Raw genomic sequence first — 24,163 nt, 5'->3', positions numbered from 1 at the left:
TAAAAAAAAATTTCAGTGTCAACAACTGTCTGATAACTTTTGGCTTTAGGAACTCCTACATTATTTTGCTAAACGAGGATTAAGATATCTTAACAAATATTATAATCATCATCAAAATTAAAAATTTCGCTATTCGGAAGTACATCTTTCAATACATACATAAAAAAACTAGTGTTGTATCGCGTGGGGTATTTTTTTGGTTATTATATATTTATTTTTAAGATATTTTTTTCATGTGTCTCGCATTTTATGGCAGTTCTAAGCCAACTGTCAAAGAGTGCACAACTGGTTTTATAGTCTATTTACAATGGACGTAGGATAAATGATAAACAAAACTTAAATTTATGTATTTCTCACGATTTGCTATAAAAAACTCAGCTTTATTTACTGAGAGTTTATGATTAATATGTATTTATTATATTCTACACTAGTATACTTAACTACTTATATATATTTTAATTTTACTCCCGAAATTCCGATAGCAGTTATTTGACGATCGAAACGTCAATTTTTTGAAAATCCCTAGTGAATATTACAGATTATGCCTTTCCCAAATGATTCCCCTTTGATTTGGGCGAAAAAACCTGAATTTCCAATAATTTTCTGCTGAACCTATTTTGATTTGTTATTAACAAAATATAATGTCATAAATTATTAATAGTCGCATTAAATTGCGTAAATAATTTCCTAAATATAACAAAAATAAAAATATTAATTGTTAAATTTATCTAACTATACGGAACTTGTTTATTTGTCTTTTTTCCTAAACGACTTGCAATAGAGTAGAGTATAATCGTCTAGTTGTCTTAATCTCAAGGTCGTAGTAATGATAACTCGACAAGAGGTTTGTATACAAGCGTTCCACCAAGTGAATAATTGTAATTCATGAAATCTTAAACGTAGGATTAGCACTTTAATCTATACTTATTATAAAAAGATAAAATTTGCTTTTTTTTGTATGTAGCGGATAAATAATCGGACAATTCTTAATTTTTTTTCAATGGTAGGAAGCTAGATTATACCTGAGCGTTAAAGGGTATAAACTTTATTCATATCGTCTTCACTATCACTACATAGTATATATGTCCCTTTGTATGCTTGAATCTTTAAAACTACGCAACGGATTTTGATGCGGTTATTTTTTAATAGATATAGTGATTCGAGGCAAAATATTTTGTATGTAATATAAGGACAAGTTTGTAATGTGATGTCGTAAATAAACAAATTCCGTAGTATATTTAGTATCAGTATCAGTATTGCACTCGTGCGTCGCTGGGGCGGGTCGCTAGTCATATTATAAAACTTCTCATACATAATATGTAGATAAGCTCAGTTAGAAAATAATCATTAAATAAGTAATAGAGCACATAAACTGAATATCTTATCCCTCTAATTTTCTTTTTTTTATTATCTATTGATAATTTTGAATTATTGTTTCAGAATTTCAACAAGAATTGGAAAAATGGATATTCTAAATGTAATTTCCATTTTTGAAATTTCTGACATTACATTAGACAAATTTACTTGGTTCAATGAACCAGCCCAGTGGAGCTTAAAGGATAATGAACTGCATATGACGACAGACAAGAAAACAGACTTCTGGCAAAGTACTTGGTACAATTTCACATTTAACAGCGGACATGTTTATGGAGTCGGCATCTCTGAGGACTTTACCTTGGAGGTTGGTGTTTATTTAACTTAGTCGTAAAATCATCACGCCATTAAGGTTTCACAGACAAAATATTGTCAACGACCTCATTTTAATGTATGTCTTATGTTATGGGTAAAACTAAGGAAGTGTTATAGAAATGTTCAAAACGTTTGGGGTGGTGCATCCAATCACGCAGAGAAGTAAGAGAAACTTTAAAAGGAGTGGCGCCGGAAAAAATATTAGTAAGCGGCATCAAAATATGAATTTCACAAAAGTTTTAAAATACTTAGCCTTTTTAAATTTGGCGAACTGGTATATCGAATAGTGAGTCAGTCAGTCAGTTCAGTGGCCCGTTTTCGGCGTATAATAAGAGTTATATGCCAAAGAAGAATCTGCAATATTAATATCACTTCTGAATGTTAATTGATTCAAAATAATTCTGGTTAATATAAGACTTTAGAGTAACGTAACGCAACGTCAAAATGACGTAAATAACTCTTAAAAATTAATACATGAACTTCAGGATTTTTTTTCTCGAAAAGAAATAATTTTGACAAAAATTTTTGGCGGCTATGCAACGCCAGTATTCATGTAACATTTTGGAGCTGCCACGCCGTTCCATATAATTTACGTATTATTATATCCTACTGAGGGATTTTGGTCAGGATTATCATTGGTGAATAGCCAATTGCGCGGGAAATATTGTAAAACTCAAATTCTTCCATTTGTATATTCTTATGGAACGCAAATCCTCATAATAAATCATTCGAAGAAAGATGTTGTCAGTTTGCGCTAACATCTTCGGGATGTAAAATGTTTAATTGATCCGATCAAATGTTTGAAACTAGAATTTCTTGATTTATAAGCTGGACCGGCCAAGGAGTCAACATGCTGTATAAATAGGTGTTAAATGTTTTTTTATTTAAAATTTTTCATTTAATTTAAGGTATGCGTTGAAGCAGATTTCCACACATTGTACGATCAGGCCGGTTTGATGATTTACTTGGATGAAAAGCACTGGCTTAAAACGGGAATCGAATACAACGACGGCCAGCCTATGATAGGCAGTGTACTCACTAATGGAGTCTCCGATTGGGCGACAGGTATTAATATGTTTATAAGACTTTCATAAGGCATTGTTAGGAATGTGTCTTATAGTTGGAGTTAGTCTATTCCGAACAAAGTAAATTTAAGACTTGTTTACCTGTTTTCCTACGTCCATTTGATTAGGCTAGAAAATTTAAGGTCGACTAATAATATCACTTCGATTAACTTTCAAATATTCTTTACTTGGCTTTTGTCATTTTGTGATTTGGAGCAGTAATCTATTGAAATATCTCGTGAAGAATGTCTTTGATCTCTATCTAGTACCTAACTGTCGCGCCTGCGATTATTTTCTTAATTATATCTACATATATTATGTAAACATCTAAATTTATTTATATTGCAATAATATCAAGATTAAACTAGTTTTAAAGCAATTTTTTGTTTAATTAAGTTCGGATTATTTGAGTTCGGACTCTGGTGTCTAAGTAATACAATGACACTAACAATATTTTTTTATATATGAAGTGATAGACGGTAGGATAATAGTTATAAAAATGTTAACTTTATTATGTTAAGATGAACTCTCGATTCTATTAGTGCTGTAGAATAAACCGTTGGGTCTGAGACTGGGTTTGTTGTCCGAAATCTGGAATAATGATAATTTTTTGCACACATTATTCTGTGTTAAATAAATTAATATTACCAACAAACATAGGCGGAATGCTAAGTCCTATTCAGTGTCGTCACAGATAAAAAATCAATCCTCATTACTTATAATAGAAACTATTTGCAGGAGTATTCAATGGGAATCCAAGGAAATTCTGGCTGAGACTATCGAAAGTCGGCAATGTCGTCTGTGTCAAGTACTCCACAGATAATAAAACATGGATTCTATTAAGATTATCAGCATTCCCTGTGTCCGAGAAATATTTCGTAGGTCTGATGAGCTGTACTCCACAACGGGAGGGCTTGACAGCTAAATTTAGCGGGGTTACGTTCAGTAAGCCAGTTAAAGATATTATACACTCCAATTAATGGCAATAAAGACATTTTGCATAATATTGTTTTATTATTTGCTTTATTACTTTATTATATTGAAATAAGTTGTAATTTTTTGATCGTATACCAGTGACCTAAAACAGGAGCCGCCATGGTCTGGCGTCAGATAGGCAATGAATGTAATTTCATTATCATCTGGCAGTTTGATGAACAACTATTCTGGAGGTTTTATATTTTTATATATTACGTTTCAACGATAGCGATTGTAATCCATTATTATGTCAAAAAACACCAAATAATTATAGCTTTGCTTTTCTAGTTTTTCAAACATATTAGAATACCCTATTGTTTATACATTGGGAAGAGACACGAGTTTTTTCATATATGAAAGGTGAAATAAGGATAGTATCATATTTGTATAATAAAAAAAAAAACAGGCAGTGATCATTGGCCAGCATGTCTATTTAATCTACATTAAAAAAAAAACCTACAAAATTGAAGAATTGTATTATTAATTAGTAATAGAAACAATGCGTTCGTATAATGTTATTTGTATTATAACTGCTTAGTTAATTACGACTAGATTATTATGCAGTAAGAAATAAATCAAATTAAATAACAAGGCGTAATTAAAAACAAGAGATCATTTTAATTGGTTTTATTGTTCATATTTTGTACAAATTCCATTGAAATAATACGAACATGGACTTCGATTTATAAACTCAACGTGCGATTTGAGAAAAATATTCAATTGACCAAATAAATATTGTATGCACACGAGCGAGTTTATTCGTAAAACCACATTTGCGGGGAATCCCCAGAATGCTAAGCTGTTTACACATTTATCGATATGTAAACTAACAGCACGAATATTGGGTCGACGTGTCAACGCTTCAGTAAAGACTGTATAGGATTTAGCTATTGATTTAGAAGAAAATAACGACGAAAGAACGAAAAAAAAAATTTGCTAACAACTAACAATTATCGATTAAAAGGTTACGTGCACATCACTAGTCGATATCGATAATACTTCGCATCAATAACGTCTTTTTATATCTACTAATAAGCTCGCACGTGTCTTATACCTGTATGTGTTTACTTAACTAAATTACTTACTAATGATACTAACTAAAAATGCTTCAAATTTGTTTCTTAACTATTAATAACATACATAATTTACATAAAATTAATTATATGGAAACATACATAAATGATAGCTTTTTAATATAAAATCACCAAAACGGTTTGATAATTCAATGTATAATTATATATAAAAGACTAGTAAATATATTATTTATGAGGTTGCCATAACTAAAATATTTCGGCAAATGTAAAAGAAAATTCTTTTAAGGAAATTATAATAGATTTTAATTTTCAGTGCTGATAACACCCACACAAAAACTACAACGAAACCCAAAAAAATGGAACTGATAATCTTTTTGATGTCAACCCTAAACTGACAACTGTTTCATTTAAAAAACTTTAATTGCATATATAATCTATAATACTATTACAAGCCCACTTCGATGGACATTAAAGGAAGAATGTACGAAATACAATAATACAAGAATACACCAATAACGATTCGACTTCAAATTTATATTCACGTTGACACATAAAGAAATAAAAAAAAGGTTTTATATATTATAACCGGTATATAACGACTTTACTTAATTTATCAATAAACTAACTATATACAGTACTTTATTGTAAATATTATTTATCATAATGCACAGCTTATTTAGATATACATACACAATTCTATTATATACAATTCTTTAAACACAATAATCTAGTGTTGCCATATTAATAAAATAAAAGACAAATATATAACTACTAAAACCTTATTCTAAACTAAATATCACATTTTCATTTCTACAACCAAACAATATTTGATATATAGATAATAAAATTACGAATGACCAATCAGGGAACGGAATTCGAAAATAGAATTCGAAAAATGCTATCCATGGAGTATTTATAATACTGTCAAATGAGATAGCAACTTCAAATCCTACTACGATCTTATAACTAAACATCTTTGACATTTATGAGCAAGGAAATAATTTATAAAAAAATGTTATTTTATAACTTCTTAAGCTTTAAATCATAATTAAAAAAAAAAAAAAACATTTAAAAATCGAATATGTTTTTTTTTCAATGGAGCAAATAAGGCATGAATTTATTCGGACGAAACTTATATTACTAATGTTAAAATATCTCAATTTTCGTTTAATCGAATTTGGACCTTTTTACATTGTACTTAAAGCTGACGTTGGACTGTTATCGAGTGGTTCCGTCTTGATGGAGACTTGCATGGACTGCGGTGACGTCACAGGTGCAATTTTCGAACGTTCCAGATTGTACATCTAGAAGAAAAGAAAAAAATTGTTATCAATGTCTTAGTTTAACTTGAAGACTTCTACCGCGAAAAACCAGCAACAATCTCAGTAGTTACTCCTTTTCAACATTTAGTTAATTACAAATATATACATATATGCAATGATGTTGTAGTAAACGGATATGTTATAAACGCGCAAAAAGTGAAGACTAGAAAACGTCCTAATTGGGACGTTTGCCTTTAGTTGGTTTACGTAGTAATATGTTAAAATACATCATAATTACGTAGTGATACGTTTTGCGTAATTAAAACATCTAGTTATCACTTTTACTTATTGTTTTTATCAAGCTATCCTTTTTACTTTTAACGAAATCTAAAATAAACGGTCCCCGGCGCGGCACACTTTTTTCAGTTGTTTAGTATGGGTATAACATATCTGTTTATTAGAATATCATTGCATATATGTATATATCCTGCCTGAAAGTCACCAAGTATTAATTCCACATTTTTTCATCGTCTGTATAATCTTGTATGAAATAATATGCCTTCTTAAACAATGTATTTTTTACATATAATTTGAATTTATGAAACGGCAAAGTTAAAAATATTTGTGTAATTTTATTATTTTTATACGCTGAGTAGCGACCAGTCTCGGCTTCGCACGGGTGCAATACTGATACTAAATATACTACAGAATTTATTTATTTACGACATCACATTACAAACTTCTAAAATTATCAGTGTTTCTTTACTATATTGTCCATGTATTATATACGATAACCTTCCTCTCGAATCACTCTATCTATTAAAAAAAACCGCATCAAAATCCGTTGCGTAGTTTTAAAGATTTAAGCATACATAGGGACAGAGAAAGCGACTTTGTTTTATACTTTTAATTTTTTTAATAAAAGTATGACTACCTTCAGAAGAGCCGAGATAGCCCAGTGGTTAGAACGCGCGCATCTTAACCGATGATTACGGGTTCGAACCCAGGCAATCACCACTATATATGTGCTTAATTTGCGTTTATAATTATTTCGTGCTCAGCGGTGAAGGAAAACGAAAGGAAACCTGCATGTGTCTAATTTCATTGAAATTCTGCCACATGTGTATTCCACCCGAATTGGAACAGCGTGGTGGAATATGTTACATACCCTCTCCTTAATGGAAGAGGAGGCCTTATCCCAGCAGTGGGAAATGCATATAATACAGGCTGTTACTTTACTTTTTTTACTACCTTCATAAACAGTGGCGTTGACAACTGTGCGACACTCGTGGCCTTGTTGTACGAATCCTCCTCTGACGCGAGAGAGACCTCGACAGGGGAAACCTTCAGCTTTGGGAACTGTTTCTTGAACAGTTGTTCCTCGTCCGAGTCCGATGGAGGGGGGCGGACCTGGAAAATCATAAATACCGTTAATACCCAAAGAAGAAAGAGATTATTATATATATATATATAGAGTTATTGGTAATGACGTATTCCCGTTAGTGATAGGGGTGACTATTTGCAATAATTTTATGTATAATTTTATATATAATTTATTATGTTTATAAACGACGATAGCATAGGTCAAATTTGTTTTTGTTTTTTTTGGATGTTGTGTAAGCCATCAATTAATATGTATTTTGTTGTAAATAATTTTTGTATCCCCATATGTATAGCGCGATAATTAACCATATTTGAGTTATCACGTTTTTTTAGCTTTTATTTAAATTTGTCAAAAATGCAACAACTAATTTATATTTAAAAAAAAGTATCAATTAAAATCTATTTTTTCTTCTTATTAATAAAAAACGATTAAATTAAACTCTGGATATTTGTCAATATTGAAACGGTAATAGTCGGACCAAATTTAAAAATGCGAGACGAAAAACAATTATTTCAATTTTTTTATTTTTTATTATTTTTCCTCAAAAACGCCTTAAAAACAAACAAAAAAATCATGAAATTTGCACTGCAGATTATTTTAAAAACTTAACCGTTTTCTTAACTTTCCAAATATGTTTAAAAAGTAGGAATTTATTTCAAAGCAATCGAAATAAAATGATCAGAAAAGACGCTGGTGGATAGATAGGGCCGAACGTTGATTGATCAAGCGTCCAACTAGTTAGAGGTTTGTAATATAAGCCCTGTAATGTTCACATATATATAATTGTAAGATCGTTTTACAAGTTACATATAAATTTATATTATATTTAAATATCCACTCGCCGTGCACACACACCGTCTTCACCCGCGCCCAAATCATATATTTTATATTCCCGCGCTTTCCACGATGTGTGTCACTCGAGGGGACAGATACTTAAATACACAGATAATATATATATCCATATACAATATAAGTCCAATAATATTTATTATATTATTACAGATCTGTGTACACTCCAAGCCCTTTGAACAGAGCGGACTTAAAACAGTCAGGTGCTGTTTGGATTTTGAGTAACTGTGTCTGGGTAGGTTTCATTTGATAAATTTTTAAAAGGTTTATATAGGTTTACATAACTATGTTGAAGCTAGTTAATAATATATGTTAAAGCTTTTGTTTATGTTTTTTTGTTGATATTGTATTTAAGTTACATAATACATGTATGTTGATTATAACCCTAACTGATAGGTAACTATTTATAGTTATTTCTTATGACATCGGTTTCAGGGGTAGTATTAGAGCTGTCTAATATAAACAATGTCATAAGGCATTGGGTCTTACAAAGTGACTTATCGATAAATAGGTCTTTAATAATGTTTACTGGCTATATAGATTTTTGTTCTTTTTTCGTGTGTGTGTCAAACAGTTTACTTGTATTCTAGAATAGTCTCGAATAAGTTAGTACGACAATAAAATCCTTTGACATCGTTACATATTGTTTGCTTTTCCTCATTAATCTATCATCACCCTTTCATCAAATATTCTACCGCCAATACTTTGTATTGTTGTGTTGGTTTAGAGGTTTGTATAGGTTTAGCCAGTTTAACTAAAGGTTTATACATGTAGTAGCTAGTTAGGGACATAATTACTTATTACATAGTTACCCAAAGATGTTCTAATAAACAGATATGTCATTAACGCGCAAAAAGTGAAGACTAGAAAACGTCCTAATTGAGACGTTTGCCTTTAGTCGTTTTCATCCTAATTATGCCAGTAATACGTTATAATACATCATAATTACGTAGTAATACGTTATGTGTAATTAAAACATCTAGTTATCCCTTTTACTTATTGTTTTTATCAAGCTATCCTTTTTACTTGTAACGAAATGTAAAATAAACAAAAATAAACGGTCCCCGGCGCGGCACACTTTTTTCTGTTGCTTAGTATGGGTATAACATATCTGTTTATTAGAATATCATTGTGGTTACCTAACTCTACCAACCCTAACCTAACCCTACTCTATAATAGTTTAATTATTCAGCTTACCTTTCTGGGTCGCCCTGGACCGCGTCTCTTGGGTGGTAACGGTAGCGGTGATGGCGAACGTGCCTGAAAGAAAATACGTACAAATATTTAAACAGATCATATATATTACTGTTTTAATTTTATAAAATAAATATATTTCCGCTATGCAGTACTAATACATTTTTTTATTATTATTATAGTCGCACTTGATGCATTCTGTAATCATTAGCGCTGCGAGCGATGATCCAATCCGTATTGGAATAAGGACGAGTTAGATTCTTGACAATGTAGCTTAACAAGTATATATAGGTGGTAGGGCTTTGTGCAAGCCCGGTTAGGTACCACCCACTCATCAAATATTCTACCGCCAAACAACAGTACTCATTATTGATGTTACCCTTTTAAAGAGTGAGTAAGCCAATGTAACTACAGGCACAGGGGAAATAACATCTTAGTTCCCAAGATTGGTGGCGCATTAGCTATCTAAGAAATGGTTACAATTCTTACAGCGCCATTGTCTATGGGTGATAGTGACCACTTACAAGTGGGCAATATGCAGAATCGTAGCCTGCCGTGGTGGGGCCCCCTATAAATAATTGTTTGGGGGCCCACGGCAGAGATTTCTCACAAAAGTAATGTCATAAAATTAAAATAAATATTTATTTATCATAATAATCTATCTTCTGTCATCATTATGATTATCTGTGTGTGTTAATTATATCTGTCTGTCATCTATCATGTGTTGTTACTTACGGCCGTTTGGGGCCCTCGTAGCCGGGGGCCCCGTATAATTGATACGGCAGATACGGCAGTAGCTACGCCTCTGGCAATATGCTCATCCGCCAACCTGTACCATAAAAAACCCCTTATGTTATATATAATTAGTACAAATTTTATCAACCTACCCTCCGTTTCCTAATCGGTCTGCTTCCATCAGCCGAGCGCGTCGTCATCGACAACTTGGATTCATTTGACTTCGAATTCAGAGAATTATCAACAATTTCTTGCTTGGCCAGAATCCCGCTCATTCTATTCTTGAAGAAGCTGTCCTCCGCCATCTTTAATGCTTCGAAACACTTGTGACCTTGCAACGCGTACCTTATGATCTTCAAAACCTCAATCCTGCAGAGCAGTCTCGTATCATCGTCCATCTTCTTAAATAATGGAAGTAGGGAGTTCATGAATAATTTGTCATCATCGAAGTGGTCGTCAGGTAATATCGTATTCGCGTCGATTTTTATCTCCAACTTCTTGTCTATGGTTGCTTGGTTGCACTTGTCTAAAGTTTCTGGTCTGTCTTGGATATCCGGTTTGGTTTTCAGATCGAGCGGTCTCTCTGTGATCTCGTGCTTGATCCGTGGTATGTCTTCTGGGGGCGGGTGTTGGGGCGAGTTCGATACCTCGGAGAACGATTCGTACTTGTCTTGGGAGTATCGCGGTTTTCTGGAACAAGTTAATTTGGTTCCGTTTCATGAATTTAAATCATTTCAAGATGGTATATTCAGTACAGGATTATGCAGACGATAAAAAAGCGTGGAATTAATACTTGTTGACTTCCAGGATAAATTACATACATACATACATAATCGTAATTAACAAACATTACCGTATTTTTAAATTTTCAAAAAGAGTAACTACCGATTTTCTTGCCGGTTCTTTACGATCTACTTTCTGAACCGGTGGTAGCATCACTTGATATAGTTGTTAAATGACGATTCAAAAGTACTTCTAAAAGCCTACTTGAATAAAGTATATGAGATGAGATGGCCCAGTGGTTAGAACGCGTGCATCATAATCGATGATTTCGGGTTCAAACCCAGGCAAGCACCACTACATATATGTGCTTAATTTGTGTTTATAATTCATCTCGTGCTCGGCGGTGAAGGAAAACATCGTGAGGAAACCTGAATGTGTTTAATTTCATCGAAATTCTGCCACATGTGCATTTCCCCAACTCGCATTGGAACAGCGTGGTGGAATATGTTCCAAACCCTCTCTTTAATGGAAGCGAAGGCTAGCCCAGCAGTGGGTTATTTACAGGCTGTTACATATATAAGAAACTTTCCCACAAAACTAACACTAGTCGAAATACTCACTTGTTTTGCAAAGCTCGTAACAAGAAGGACATCTGCCTGTGGTACTGGTATCTCCGACTGCCCGGAGGGCACTGCTCGGGCGGTTGACATTTCCCCTGACGAAACGCCTTGGTATACGAATCGCGTATCGAACGCCATCTTTTCTGCACCTCTTTACCTGTAAACAAAATACAAATAACGTTATTCATTAAATTCTTATCAGTGATTTGGCCTTTAGAGGTTTTTGAGGTGAAATTCATATGTATTGACTAGGACCGAAACTTAGTTGGCGAACGAGCATATGGGCCACCTGATGGAAAGTGGTCACCATCATCCATAGACAATGAGAATGACGTAGTAAGAAATATTAACTATTCCTTACATCGTCAATGTGTCACCAACCTTGGGAACTAAGATGATATGTCCCTTGTGCCTGTAGTTACACTGGCTCACTCACCCTTCAAACCGGAACACAACAATACTGCGTGCGTTTGGCGGTAGAATATCTGATGAGTGGGTGGCACCTACCCAGACGGGTTTGTATAAAGTCCTACCACCAAGTAAACGTATGGGGGAAAGGGGTGTTAAGTTAGACTACGATCAGTTGAATAAGTAAACAAACAGTATGTATAATGGCCTGAAAATTCCCACTGCTGAGATAAGGCCTCCTCTTCCATTAAGGAGAGGATTAGGAACATATTTCACCACGCTGTTCCAATGCGGGTTGGTGCAATGCACATGTGGCTGAATTTTGATCAAATTAGACACATGCAGGTTTCCTCACGATGTTTTCCTTCACCGCCAAACACGAGATGAATTATAAACACAAATTAAGCACATAGATATAGTGGTGCTTGCCTGGGTTTGAACCCGCAATCATCGGTTAAGATTTAAACAATAAGTTCACGGCACTTTAACTAGATGGCGTTACCTGTACATTAGAACGCGTTATCATTTCGTTTTTAATTAATGTGTAATGCGTTCAAGATAATGTATAATTAATATACGCTGATAAGGCAGATAGAAGCAACAAATTATTTTTATAATTACATATTTTAGTTAGAGTAATATTGCTGATAGATAAACAAATATAACAGATTATAATTTTTATAATACAACATTTACTGTTTAGATGTACTTTGTACATAGATGTATTCTTATTCTTCGGTTTTTTGTTTAGCTTGGAAGTAAACTTTTCCGGTTTGAAGGGTGAGTGAGCCAGTGTAACTACAGGCACAAGGGACATAGCATCTTAGTTCCCAAGGTTGGTGGCGCATTGACGATGTAAGGAATAGTTAATATTTCTTTCAGCGTCATCGTCTATGGGTGATGGTGATCACTTTAGTATAGTTATATTCAATATCAATTATCATACTCAAATATATCCTGTTGATTTAATGCAATATTTAAAATCTTTTCTTTGTGTCTCGTCGGTGCATTTGACCGCCAATTTCAACGACATAAAACAAATAACTTATGTAACAATTCATGGTCAATATCTTTTTAAAACTTAAAACACAGCCATTTACAAGTTTTGACAGAATTTATTAATAATTAATTCCTAATGCAAAAAAAACGTACGTTATGTTAAGACGGCATCCGCCTTAATATTTCCGCAATTCTATAATTTTTAGATTATAATCATAATATTATAACAGGGTTATTATGAGGATAAATGAGGTTATTGATTTTGTTGTTTTAACCAATATTTAACGATTAATAATCTAATAAAACAACTAAAAGCAAAAACAATAAAAAATACAGTACAGATAGTTTGTAATTTAAATTAAACTGCTAGCCAAAAATATACCTTTTCAATTAAAACAAAATGTAAAAGAAAATTCAAAGCAACAAAACCTGTGGAAACATTATAAGACACTAAATACACAGGATATTATTATGTGCCCAAGTGTCTGTGAAAATGTAAAAACATTCTCATTATCTATTGGGAGGGCAATTTACTTATTACCCGTTTGATGGTACCCCAGAAACCTTTACGAATTTCCAAAAAATTAAAAATAATCGGCGTAAATGTTCGATTACTTAGTTGAGGTATGTATCCTTCTCTTGGCAGGGTTTGGAAATTATTCTACCACCGCTTCGATCTTCTATTTAGATAAGAAATTGTTTGTATCCTTCTATTAATATTATGATTATGCTTTCACCTCATACCAATGCAATCGAAATTTTAGACGTTATCTGCGATTCATAAAAGGCGGACACATTACAAACAGATAAAGCAACAACAACAACAGCCTGTAAACTTCCCACTGCTAAGGCACACCCTTTGAGGAGAAGGTTTGGAATAATCCACCACGCTATTCCAATGCGGTTTGGTGGAAATTAGTATAATATACATCTAGTATCAGCAGGAAAAGGCTTTATTTAAAAAAAAAAATCGCCAGCCGACTTATGCAGTTCGAGGTCACGACGCGACGAGTCAAGTTGAAGGCCAGCGAATCAACGGAAAAAAACATTTAATTCGTTATTTGAATACTTATAACTTACTTCTCACGTACAACGCTGATATTCGTTTAAATATATTATACTAGTTTACCATCCCGGCTTCGTGCTACGGACATAAGTTTTTGTTGCTTATTTCTGTGATGTGCACAATTATCATTCTATCTTAATCTACACTAATATTATAAAGAGGAAAACTTTGTTTGTTTGGTTGTAATGAATAGGCTCAAAAACTACTGGACCGATTTTAAAAATTCTTTCACCATTCGAAAGCTAAATTAATCCCGTATAACATAGGCTAAATTTTATTTTGAAAAAAAAAATAGGGTTCCGTAAGACATTGGGTTTTTCGGACAAAAAAGGAAAAAATCTACAAAAAAAGTTGATTTTTTGCGTATGATGCCTAAACTATAAAAGATAGAACTATAAAATGTTCTAACTCCGGTCCTTAGAGGGCATAATGGCCTCTGACCCTAAGGACCTCATCAGATTCGTGGCTGATGTTGGTCTGGCTGAGGTGTTGTGATCACGAATTTGAGGTTTATCACAATAGATCCAAGCGCCGGTTGCAGTAATTCTTCAAATGTGACCGTGCCTCAGCAGTAGGGATATTAGAAGACTGATTATGAACTGTTATCTACGCGGGCGAAGCCGCGGGCGACCGCTAGTATATTATATACCTAAACCTTCCTTGTTAATCCCCCTGTCTATCAGTGAAAACCGCATGAAAATCCGTTCAGTAGTTATGGAGTTAAACGCGAACAAATATACAGACACGGTTAGAACTTCAGTTTATAATACGATGTAGCGATAACGTATCTCTAATTTATTTGAATTAAGAATAATTAAAAAACGCGAAACTTCTAGAAGAATATAAAGATCCGTTATTGGGTAACAACCTTTCGCGTTCACGGTATCAATAAGAATACAAAAACGTTTATGGGCGAACAGGTATTGCGGACGTTTAATTATAACACCATAATTTTACAAAGTAATTAATGTAAACATTTCACATGTGAAAGAAAGAGAGGGAAATAATAAAAAATACCAATAGGTAGCTTTGTACATTGATAATAGGCTATTTGACTGGTTTTTAAAATCCATTTTATATTATTTAGTAGAAGTTAAGGAAACCAGTAAAAGTTGTGTTTTTTATTTCTAGTACATATTTGCCGAAAAATGTCATATTAAAAATTCCATATTTAAATAGCGCGCAAAAACGCTACTTGGACAATATGGCGCTATAGTATACTATAGTAGAAAAGCAAAGTTTACAAGAAAGAGACTTTATCATAAGCCCGGCCAATCAGGACCGTTTTGTGTCACGTGACAAACGTTTGAAAATTTGCGTTTTTATTTATGGATTTTTGAATAAATTAAGTATTATTTTCAACTTTCGTTGGTAAATAACCATTTTAAACTCATGATATACACTGATTACAATTATTCGCAATTTATTTTTCGCATTGTCAAATAGCCTTTTATTATCAATGCTTTTCGGGTGGAGTTTAACAATTATTCACCAATATTACTCGTAATGGGTGCATCAAGCAATTTTGTTCGAAAGTATTATACAGGGTTATTGGTAATTCGACGTATTCCCGTTAGGTGGTATAGAGGTGACTATTTACGATAATTTTAACCCCCATATGCAAAAGTGAACCATTTTCGAGTTACCAATAACCCTTTTTATGTCTAATTAAATACAAATTGTCATTTTTGGCTTAGGTTAGATCTTAGAGTGAACTATATATATTTTGTCAATAGGTGTCATTCCCGTCTGGTAAGTAGGTAAGTAAGTAACAGCCTGTAAATTTTTCCACTGCCGGGCTAAGGCCTCCTCCTCCTATTAAAGCAAGGGTTTGGAACCTATTCCACCGCGCTGTTCCAATGTGGGTTTTTGGAATGAACATGTGGCAGAGTTACGATGAAATAAGACACATGCCGGTTTCCTCACGATGTTTTCCCTCACCGCCGAGCACGAGATGAATTATAAACGCAAATTAAGCATATATATATAGTTGTGCTTGCCGTGCGTTCAGTACATACGTAAATCTGTCCTGTGCCTTAACTCTTTGCCATTGTATTTGATTTCCCATATTGGAACATGCACTTGCCTTTACGTACACACTTTTGCACTATAATAGTATCTCTTGAGAATAGCCATGCTTGGCCCATATAACAATAAACCGCTGGAAAACATCAATCTTTAAATCAATTAGAAACACAATCCAATTGCTATTATTATTGAGGATAAATTGTTTAAATAATAGAATTTCCCTGTACATTTAAGATATAAGATTCCGAATGACTCATATCATCATAGGTCATATTTTTTATTGTATATGTTACTATGTTATGTGAGATTAATCAGTGGATAAGTCACGTAGATCGTATTGTTTTCGAATTTCAATCATAACATATTTACACAGTGTACGGGCACAAGGGACATAACATCTCGAACCCCAAGGTCGATGGGACGATGGCGCATAGTCGATAAAAAAGATAGTTAATGTTATAGTGCCATGTATATGTTCTCTTTATATTACGGTGAGGTGATCTTAACATCTACATTAATATTATAAAGAGGAAAACTTTGTTTGTTTGGTTGTAATGAATAGGCTCAAAAACTACTGGATCGATTTTAAAAATTCTTTCACCATTCGAAAGCTAAATTAATCCCGCATAACACAGGCTAAATTTTATTTTAAAAAAAATAGGGTTCCGTAAGATATTTTGGGTTTTTCGGACAAAAAAGGAAAAAATCTACCAAAAAAGTTGATTTTTTACGTATGATGCCTAAACTATAAAAGATAGAACTATAAAATGTTCTAACTCCGGTCCTTAGAGGGCATAATGGCCTCCGACCCTAAGAACCTCATCAGATTCGTGGCTGATGTTGGTCTGGCTGAGGTGTTGTGATCACGAATTTGAGGTTTATCACAATAGATCCAAGCGCCGGTTGCAGTAATTCTTCAAATGTGACCGTGCCTCAGCAGTAGGGATATTAGAAGACTGATTATGACCCGTTATCTACGCGGGCGAAGCCGCGGGCGAAGCCGCGGGCGACCGCTAGTATAATATAAACCAAGTATACCTATCAATTCACATTGATAAAGTTTGTTTTCCCGACTAACTAAAAACCCAACCAAGAACTAATGAATCAAGGAATCTAGAAATTGGAGCATATATTTATTTTGTAACGATCTATTTAGAAACATTTTTCTTCAATTCTAAGGTCTGAAATGGCAGGGATATTTTGGTATGTATTTTGCAACAAACTCGGGAGAGGTATGGAGTTGTCAATAAAGAAATAATTAAACTTTTCCATAACCTCACACAACTAAATCGGAACATTGTGTATGACGAAAATCTTAACTCACTAGAAAACTCGATCGAATAATGTGATGTGTTATAAACGACATTGAACTTATTAATCATAAATTCATAAATTTTCAAAATGGCGTGTCATCGTTAGTCGGTTGTCAAAAGTTCAAAAGTGAGATACAAAGTGAATTCTTACAAAATCGTACTGCTGAACAAATAATGACAATTTAAATCTCACGTATAACATTGGCATATGGACTATACAGGGCCGTATTTAGGGGAGGGCAACCGGGGCAACTGCCCTGGGGCCTCCACATGAGAGGGGGCCACAGTTTTCAGCAAGTTAACAAATACTGAGATATAGTCAATTTTTTTCAAAAAATTATAATAATATTACTATTTAATATTTTAAAAGATACCAATCTAATACGAAACAATTCATAGCTTACTGATTGAAATAAAAAAAAAGTAAATAATTCATAATAATATAATTATTAGGGTGTTCACGCTTCTGTTTGTCTAGGGCCCTCACGGCTTTGTGGCCCCGGGGCCTCCACACCTTTAAATCCGACTCTGGGACTATAGTATTCTAGATACAAAAATACATTAGTGATCCCTAACTGGCAGAATTCGCCTGAGATTCTAAGATTCGATTTTGATCATTCCGTTATAACACTACATAACGCTGACGATTGACTGACGATTATTCGCTTCTAATGTTAATTAATCGATTTTTGTCATTCGCCTGCAGTCGAGTCAGTATTACATTGTAATTTTCGATTATTCCACCTCACTGATGTAATGTTACAAAATGTATCATTACAGGTTGCGCACTGTAATTCACAGTTCTCTTACTTATGTTATGTTCGAAGAACTATTACTATCTGGCGACCAGTGTGTACACCGGTCTTCATTGGTACTCCGCTGGCCACTCCGAGATCCCGGCCGAGTCGACGTAGATTACCATTAGTTTTCTATGTTGTCTTGGGTCTGGGTGTTTGTGGCACCGTCGTTAATAACACAAGTGCTTTAGCTACTTACATGGGATCAGAGTAATGTTTGTGATGTTGTCCAATATTTATTATTTATTTACAATACAGGTGAACGCTGTCTTATACTCTCGAAAACTCTTAAAGGGCAAAATTATAGATTTTATTGGGTTGTATGTTTGCTACAAAAATATATTTGAAGCTGAACTATTAACAAATTAAAATAAAAAAAAAATTTAAAATACACACTCACAGATTATCTGCCGTTATATTTTCTCGCGATTATCTCCGGTATTTAAGATTATCGAAAATACTTCAAAGAAGCGTTAGTAAAGTTGATTGACTTTTAGAAATCAAGAGAACAATTAATTACCTACTTTACTTATTCATTTAATTAATTCTTATACAATGTTTTTATTTTATTTCGACGTGTTTCATAAAATTAATGTCGCCAATAAAGAATAAATTTAACGATATTTATTCAAGCATACAGTTGTTTGAATGTATAAAACTGATAGATTTAAAAAACAATCATTATATATAAAACTTTTTTTACAAATTTTATTTTTTTTTAATTTAATAGAATATTTAAATTAGATAAATAGAATATTGAATAAAACAAGATTTTAAAAACATCTTTACCAGTATCAGTGAATAGAGCGAGTATTCAAATCCGATACAAATGAATATGAAAAGGGATTTATAAATATACTGGCATTTTATTTACATGCCAACAGCTGTTTTATTTAACTAGTGGAAAAGAGTAACTATAGTACGGCACAACCTAGATGTTCACATCTTAGGTGTTACATTCGAATTAAGAACGCTATTCCAAATTATCAATATTTATTTCTTGTGTGAATATGATCTTTATATAAACGTAATAACTTGTAATATCATATGACCTAATATATTCGTCAATTTGACACGTCGATTTACATGCACTTGCTTTCTCAGGTTGAACGCGAGAATCTATGTATAGCGACGAATAGCGTCGAATGGCGCGATAGGGAGCTATTTCTATTGGTTGTATAAATCGGTAGTATATTCGTTTTCTTACTGGACCTCGGAAGAATTCAAATTCCGAACAGATGGTAACTTTAGATCAAATCATCTTGTAAGATGACGTTTCAACAGTATTTAGAATTAAGAATATATATTTTTTAAATTTTATTTAGTAGCCTTTACATTGGTAATCTTTTGCACCAGCACTGTAAGAAATACTAACCATTCCTTCCTTCCATAGCCAATGCAACACCAACTTTAGATATAATGTCACTTATGACTTACACTGGCTCAGTTAGGCGGTATAATATCTCATGAGTAAGCGTACCCAAATTTATTTTTTTATATAAATATGAGACAACATAACATACATTACTCCGATCCCAATGTAAAGTAGCTAAAGCACTTGTGTTGTGGAAAATCAGAAGTAACGACGGTACCACAAACCCAAACAGACAACAAAAAAGTAACAATAATCTACATCTCAGCCGGGAATCGAACCCAGGACCTCGGAGTGGCGTAAACATGAAAACCGGTGTACACCCCACTCGACCCCGAAGGTCGTCAATGTGCCCAGATATGCTTGCATATATCCCTACGACATACTAAATAAAGATTATTTTATCTATAAGAATAGATATATTATATCTTGACCCTCATAGATGACTGGAGTGCAGTCTAGTACAAAAATTTTCAACTCGCTCGACGTTTAAACATTGGCCGTGATCCAGCAATATATTCACCCAGACGAATTAAAAAAATATATTCCATTCAGCGGTTTGCGTCGAGCCAAAACGAATGCTCAGTGGAAATTACTTAACTTTATACAAGCAATTCTTGCTTATACTAGTTAGGATACGAGAGAGAAGGAATATTAAAAACCTCGGTTTAGAGAGAGATGGATATAGATTGAGGTCATCACACCTCCGTACTATTTATGAATGCCTGGTACTATTTTTTTCAAAATTGGTTTGTACTATCGAGAATAATATCATATATGTATATTATATGTACTACTATGACATATTTCTTATCTGTACATACATATACAAAAGTCAAATAAATACTAACTGATTTGAATAGACCATTAGAAAATACATTATCCTTAATAATAATTAATGAAAATCAATACATTTAATTACAATTAACAAAAAAACAATTAACAAGACGTAAATGACAACTAATTGCGATGAAAACGTTACAATTAGAAACGTTGCACTGAATTTCGACCTTGAGACAAATCGAATTAAAAGAATTCGCAACAAAATATTACGCAATCATTTAAAGTTCGCGAATAATAACTAATAACAATCTAATCAAAATATTTAAATACAGAATGAAATTATATATGTATAATTATCTTGTATAGTTAGTGTCGCAAAAGTACTGAAACAAACGGGCCAACTTTGTTATCTTGGTGTGAGTGACAGCTACGCTTGACACTTGCCACACATCATGCTACTTTACTAGTGTGAGTGTACTTAGAGGCCAATCGTTGGCCAGTTTTTCTTTGTATGCGTTCGCAAATTTCACAGTATATCTGCATATAACTAAAGTAAAGTAAAGGTAACAGACCGTAAATTTCCCACAGCTGGGCTAAAGCCTCCTAACCTATTAAGGAGAGGGCTTGGAACAAATTCCACCACGCTGTTCCAATGCAGGTTGATGGAATGCAGACATGTGACATGTTTCCATTAAGTTAGACACATGCAGGTTTCCTCACGATGTTTTCCTTCACTTTTTCAACATTTAAAAAATACAATCATATTAGTTAAATACAATTACATGCATAAGTAATATATCCCGCTTGGAAGTCAACAATTATGAGATCATAACTATAATACTATTTGTTTTCTTCGGGTGGGGCAGGGTTGTATAATATGGGGATGATTTTTAACTCGCATTCGTATTTTATAATACCAGTTAGGACTAAAACACAAAGCCACATATTATTCAAAGGTGTACAGTTTATATAAACAGAATATTGTCTCTTAGGTATTTCAATGTATATTTATATACAATAGGTACCTATGTTATTTGTGTATTTAAACAAGTATACGTCGATACAAGGTTACTGCGTTAAGTAAGTTTTGATCTTTAAACCGTAGGAACAGTGATATTCTGTAAGAACAATCTCGAGACGACGCAGAAAACTATCGTAAAATATCAAAAGTAATATATATACCGACTATCAGACCACTATAATTTTTTTTTTCATACATATATACATTGGCAAAATAATCTGTGTCACTGACACAACCAACAAAAGCCTGTAAATTTCCCACTACTGAGATAAGGCCTCCTTTATGGAAAAGGTTTTGGAACATATTCCATCGCGCTGTTCCAATGCGGCTTGGTGGAATACACATGTGACAGTATTTCTATGAAATTAGACACATGCAGGTTCCTCACGATGTTTCCCCGTCGAGCACGAGATGAAACACGAATTAAGCTTATGAATATTTAGTGGTGCTTTGTTTTGACCCCGCAATAATCGGTTAAGATGCCCGCGTTCTTACCACTGAGCCATCTCCACAAATAAAATAAAGAAACCTTTTTTGTTCACATCGAAATTATTTAAATTAATCGCTTCTATAGAGTATTAAAAAAAAATTAAGAATAGCTTGTGTACAATTTATGTCTGGAATGGTGGCAAGAATGCCAGCAGCGTTTAGTAAACGGAAACGCGCAACAAAATATCTCAGTAAGTCGATTTAAAACATTTGAGTGAGATGCGAGATGAGTTTCTACGGATCAACCCTGAGGGTAATAACTTATCATGAGTTTGTTGTTATATGAGATTTCGCAACTCAAAATGTTGCCTCATCTAACAAAACAAAAATTAAACATTGATAACTGGACTTCATTTGGATTGAAATAATGTAATCGTGAGCCGATATAGCCCAGTGGTTAGAACAAGCATCTTAACCGATGATTTCAGGTTCAAACCCAGGCATCACTGAATTCATTCATGTGCTTAATTTGTGCTTATAACTCATCTCGAGCTCAGTGAAGGAAAACATCGTGAGGAAACCTGCATGTGTCTTATTTTAACGAAATTCTGCCACATATGAATCCACACTAGTATGCTACAAACTTTCTCCTCAAAGGCCTTAGCCCAGCAGTCGGAAATTTACATGCTTTTGTTGTTTTAATCTTTTATCGATTTATCGAGTAACTCGCCTAATTATCGATTCGAATCGATATGAGAACTATATTGGCAAAGCTAAAAGTATTTAAGGTATTTTATTCTAGAGGCGAACACCTTGCCGGATGAATTGACTTTGCGAGGACGGAAACCCGTCGCCACCAGTTTTACTCGTATCTCTCTTATTACTGTTCTTATCAAAATAAACAACGCTATTATGGATAAATACAATATCGTTGTTAATGCACTGTGATGTCGCTATTAATAAAAACATCTTGAAGGGTAACTCGAGCCATGAGATTATCAATAAGACAGCAAAACTGAATTCCAATGAAAACGCATTGCAAGATATTCAGACAACTATTATTAATAGTCTAAAATTCCATATAGGATATTTAAATAACATAATATTGTGTAAACAGTAACAACCTATAAATATATTACGGCTGTGGTAAGACCTCTGCTTCCGAATCTATAGATAATAAATTAAAAAAAAAAAAAAACCAAGTGTCACAATCATGCGTTCCGATCGTAGCGACCGTTCTCAATTAAATACTCACCTGCATTCGTCCATTACTTTATGTATAATCTAGGCCATTGGCTAGGGATAAGGCATAACGATTTTATAATAAGGAATAAATCACTAATTCATGTCCCTTATTAATATATTTAAATACGATACGGTAACCGATACAAAACTCTTTTATTGTATTAAGATGTAAATGGGCTCATTTAGATCTAAATAAAATAAATAAGGGTAATCTGAATTAAAAATAGTTACTGTAGAAATCTTGACCGCGTTAAATGGTGGCAACAATGATAACAAATAATTTTAAATCTAATAATAAATTTACTGTACTGTTGTACCCTAAAAAGATTCAATCAATTTATCAATCTATTTAAATATAGGTGATCTTAATAATAACATTTTGCTGGCAAGCAGTTTGCTATAACCTCCTTTAAACAATCGAAAACTTTATTTAAGCACTTGTGTGTGCATTATTTATCCCTCTAAGTAAATATAAAAAGTATATTTATAATCGAATTGGAGGTTTTTAACATTTAATACTGTTACATGACGATCCAAATGCTTCCATGTAAAATATTCTTTATTTAAGACTCATCTTTTTTACTTTTCTAAAAAGAGTAAATTTATATAACAACACAAGCTAGTATTATTATTCAGAGCCGGATTAAGAGGTCCAGACGCCCTAAGGCATCAAAGAATGATTAAACAATTAAAACAGATTAAAAATATTTCAACGTTTTATTTATCATTCTTCTTATCTATAATAATATTATAAAATAATATCAAAAGTAATATTGGCTGTACATTCACGGCTAAGCCGCTGAACTGATTTTGATGATGTTCGGTATTAAGTAAGCTTGAACTTCTTTATAAAAATATCTAATCAAATATATGTTGCTTTAGCAAAATGTCAGAATTATACTTATATTCGTCATTCAATGTGTTTTAATCTTAGAATTTGTTTTTTTTTTATTATTTTTAAGAAATATCTATCTCGTGCTGAAACCTGGATCATCAAAATCCGGTCCTGTTAATATTAGTGAAGTAAACTATAAACACAACCCTCTGTTTGATCAAGATATCCTTTCCCGTAAATAACCCTCTCAATGTAAATAGTTACATTACAACCAGGTGTATTAAGCTGACCGTGCAAGATTAGTCATTATGACAATAAGAATAAAAGCCATAATTACT

At 33.2% G+C, this 24,163-nt stretch overlaps 2 protein-coding genes across 3 annotated transcripts in view; one reads left to right on the top strand and one right to left on the bottom strand.

Moving 5' to 3' along the window:
• Nucleotides 1-1,436: 1,436 nt before the first annotated feature.
• On the top strand, nucleotides 1,437-3,746 carry LOC124540740 (regulation of enolase protein 1-like). Its single transcript, XM_047118434.1, has 3 exons — nucleotides 1,437-1,681; nucleotides 2,598-2,754; nucleotides 3,492-3,746. The coding sequence occupies exons 1-3, from the start codon at nucleotides 1,463-1,465 to the stop codon at nucleotides 3,731-3,733; spliced, it is 618 nt and encodes a 205-aa protein (XP_046974390.1). The 5' UTR covers nucleotides 1,437-1,462; the 3' UTR covers nucleotides 3,734-3,746.
• Nucleotides 3,747-4,340: 594 nt separating this feature from the next.
• The window catches only part of LOC124540736, a 46,300-nt gene continuing 26,477 nt past the window's right edge, over nucleotides 4,341-24,163 (bottom strand). For both annotated transcript variants that reach the window (XM_047118423.1, XM_047118424.1), the window contains exons 2-6: nucleotides 11,530-11,686; nucleotides 10,339-10,876; nucleotides 9,455-9,517; nucleotides 7,276-7,434; nucleotides 4,341-6,066 (exon numbers count right to left, since the gene is read on the bottom strand). In XM_047118423.1, coding sequence (XP_046974379.1) covers nucleotides 5,950-6,066; nucleotides 7,276-7,434; nucleotides 9,455-9,517; nucleotides 10,339-10,876; nucleotides 11,530-11,686 — 1,034 coding nt within the window. In that variant the 3' untranslated portion in view covers nucleotides 4,341-5,949. The remainder of the gene's footprint in view (nucleotides 6,067-7,275; nucleotides 7,435-9,454; nucleotides 9,518-10,338; nucleotides 10,877-11,529; nucleotides 11,687-24,163) is intronic.

Source organism: Vanessa cardui, chromosome 26 (assembly GCF_905220365.1).
Source record: "Vanessa cardui chromosome 26, ilVanCard2.1, whole genome shotgun sequence".
Lineage (NCBI taxonomy): Eukaryota > Metazoa > Arthropoda > Insecta > Lepidoptera > Nymphalidae > Vanessa > Vanessa cardui.
Note: the sequence above shows the minus strand (reverse complement) of the source record. Positions and strands in the feature narration are given on the sequence as shown.